The sequence below is a fragment of the Sipha flava genome, unplaced genomic scaffold (genome assembly GCF_003268045.1).
Source record: "Sipha flava isolate LNK unplaced genomic scaffold, YSA_version1 111_pilon_pilon, whole genome shotgun sequence".
In the NCBI taxonomy this organism is placed as follows: domain Eukaryota; kingdom Metazoa; phylum Arthropoda; class Insecta; order Hemiptera; family Aphididae; genus Sipha; species Sipha flava.
The window spans coordinates 1,452,918-1,454,838 of NW_020271729.1; the positions used below are offsets into that span (position 1 = coordinate 1,452,918).

General features: G+C 24.6%; 1 protein-coding gene across 1 annotated transcript; it reads left to right on the forward strand.

Annotated features, from left to right (window-relative positions):
• LOC112688966 (c-Myc-binding protein homolog) lies at positions 1 to 1,921 on the forward strand. Its single transcript, XM_025562422.1, has 2 exons — positions 1 to 128; positions 1,714 to 1,921. The coding sequence occupies exons 1-2, from the start codon at positions 1 to 3 to the stop codon at positions 1,919 to 1,921; spliced, it is 336 nt and encodes a 111-aa protein (XP_025418207.1).

Below are 1,921 nucleotides of genomic sequence, written 5' to 3' on the forward strand. Positions count from 1 at the left end.
ATGGAAAGTGTCGAAAAAGATGTGGAAGAATTTGTAAACTATTTGGAACAAAATAATGTTGTGGATCACATTACTAATATATTTATTATGTTGTACAATGAATCAGAACGACCGTCGGATCCTATCGAGTAATTGTATAATTATATCAAAAGAAAACGCATAGATAAATATTACATTTAAATAAGAGAGGTTACGGAGCTTCTAAAACATTAACATTTTTATCAACATAAACTTGAGTTATTTATTTACAAGCTCAATCTTTATTATATAGATTAATGTAATATTGTAATTAATTATATTTTAGGTATTCTTTTATGGTATTTTAGTAAATGAAAATAAAAAATTTACTTTTTGTATTTTGTAGGTTATATATATATATATATATATATGTAGAACTCAGATTTAAAGGCATTAAAATTAATGAAAAATGCATTATAAATGACAGAAACCATCTAAAAATTTAATTTTAATGACAATATGAAAAATAATAACCGACTTTAAAATATAATTTTTATATTAAAAAAAATGTAAATAATATGTATTATTAATTTATCAATTTAATGTAGTTTAATATAAATAAAATAGCAAGATGTGTAACGATGACTGAAGTTAGTTTTTTGGTAACTAAATTTCGTCAGATAAATAAAATGTAGTTTTATTTACAATGTGAGAAATAATTTTTCGAGTAGATAAGACTTTGCTGGGTATATTGAATTGGTTTTACTACCAATTATATATTTTCCAATCGAAAATCTTACTTCTTCGTCTATGTACGATTCAAAATACATGATTTATGTACAAAATAAGTACCTATCGTTAAACTATCTTACTAAAATTATAGAAAACAATGTATATATTCATTGATACTCAAAGTTAAACATTGGGGTAGAGCTCATTATTGTACAGTATTTTATAACCAGTATCATTGATTATAAATATTAGTAGTAGTATTATTTATATTACTATTACTAGTAATAGTATTTATAATCAATGCCAGTATTAAGAAAAACAGTAATTCATAATATTATTATTCTTTCTTTATATTATAGTAAAAAAAAAAAAAAATACCAGATAATTTTATTTCAAGCTAGTGCCACATGTAAATTTTCAACTATGTGCTTTTTTGTATAGATCTATAAATGTATTTATTTATTTATATTTATTAATGTTAACTCCCATTATAATTTAAGTAGAATATATGTATAATTAACGTCTAAAATCTTATGTGCAACATAATTTATTTATTTATTAATTTATTTTATAATAATAACGTCCACTAGGGCAATCGATTGACTTGTGGAGCTCTAATGCTAATAAGGCTCAATAGCTTAGGGTAGTTTATAGTTCCGTTTAATAATTTGTACAAAAATAGACGATCATTATAATCGCGTCTATTTGATTTAACAATTATAATATAATATAAATGTAACCGTATCCAGAATAATATAATTAACAATGATTGGTAAATTAGTTAACAAAAAAACAAAAATCAAAAAATTCAATGCTACCATACATGATTAAGTTTAAGCTGTATAGAATATGTATAATGATAAATCTAAATATTGATGGTGATATACTGTCTAAGTATCAAACAATCAATGATTAAAAATCAATCGAACATGATAAAATTAACGTGATCAGGCAAAATTAATAAATGTCGAATGAATGTAAGTGAAACTGTGTAGTAATTATTTTGAATTTGTTTGTGGAAAGATACGTGAGGAAGAATCTGCTCCCTGACAACTCGGATACTAGAGAAATCGCAGAGATTAAATCTTTAATCGAAAGCGCCAGAGTTGAATTGGCCGAGTGTCAAAAAGTGCGGGACGAACTCGTGGCTAAACTGAAACAATTGGAAAACAACGAAGATAATGCTGAAGAAGAGGAAATCGAAACACTGAAAGATTGTGCCGTCGAATGA

Bases quoted from the DNA above. Each gene is read 5' to 3' on its own strand.
- LOC112688966 (XM_025562422.1), top strand. From the start codon at position 1: ATGGAAAGTGTCGAAAAAGATGTGGAAGAATTTGTAAACTATTTGGAA. The intron at 129-1,713 runs GTAATTGTATAA...GTTTGTGGAAAG, and splicing joins CGACCGTCGGATCCTATCGA to ATACGTGAGGAAGAATCTGC.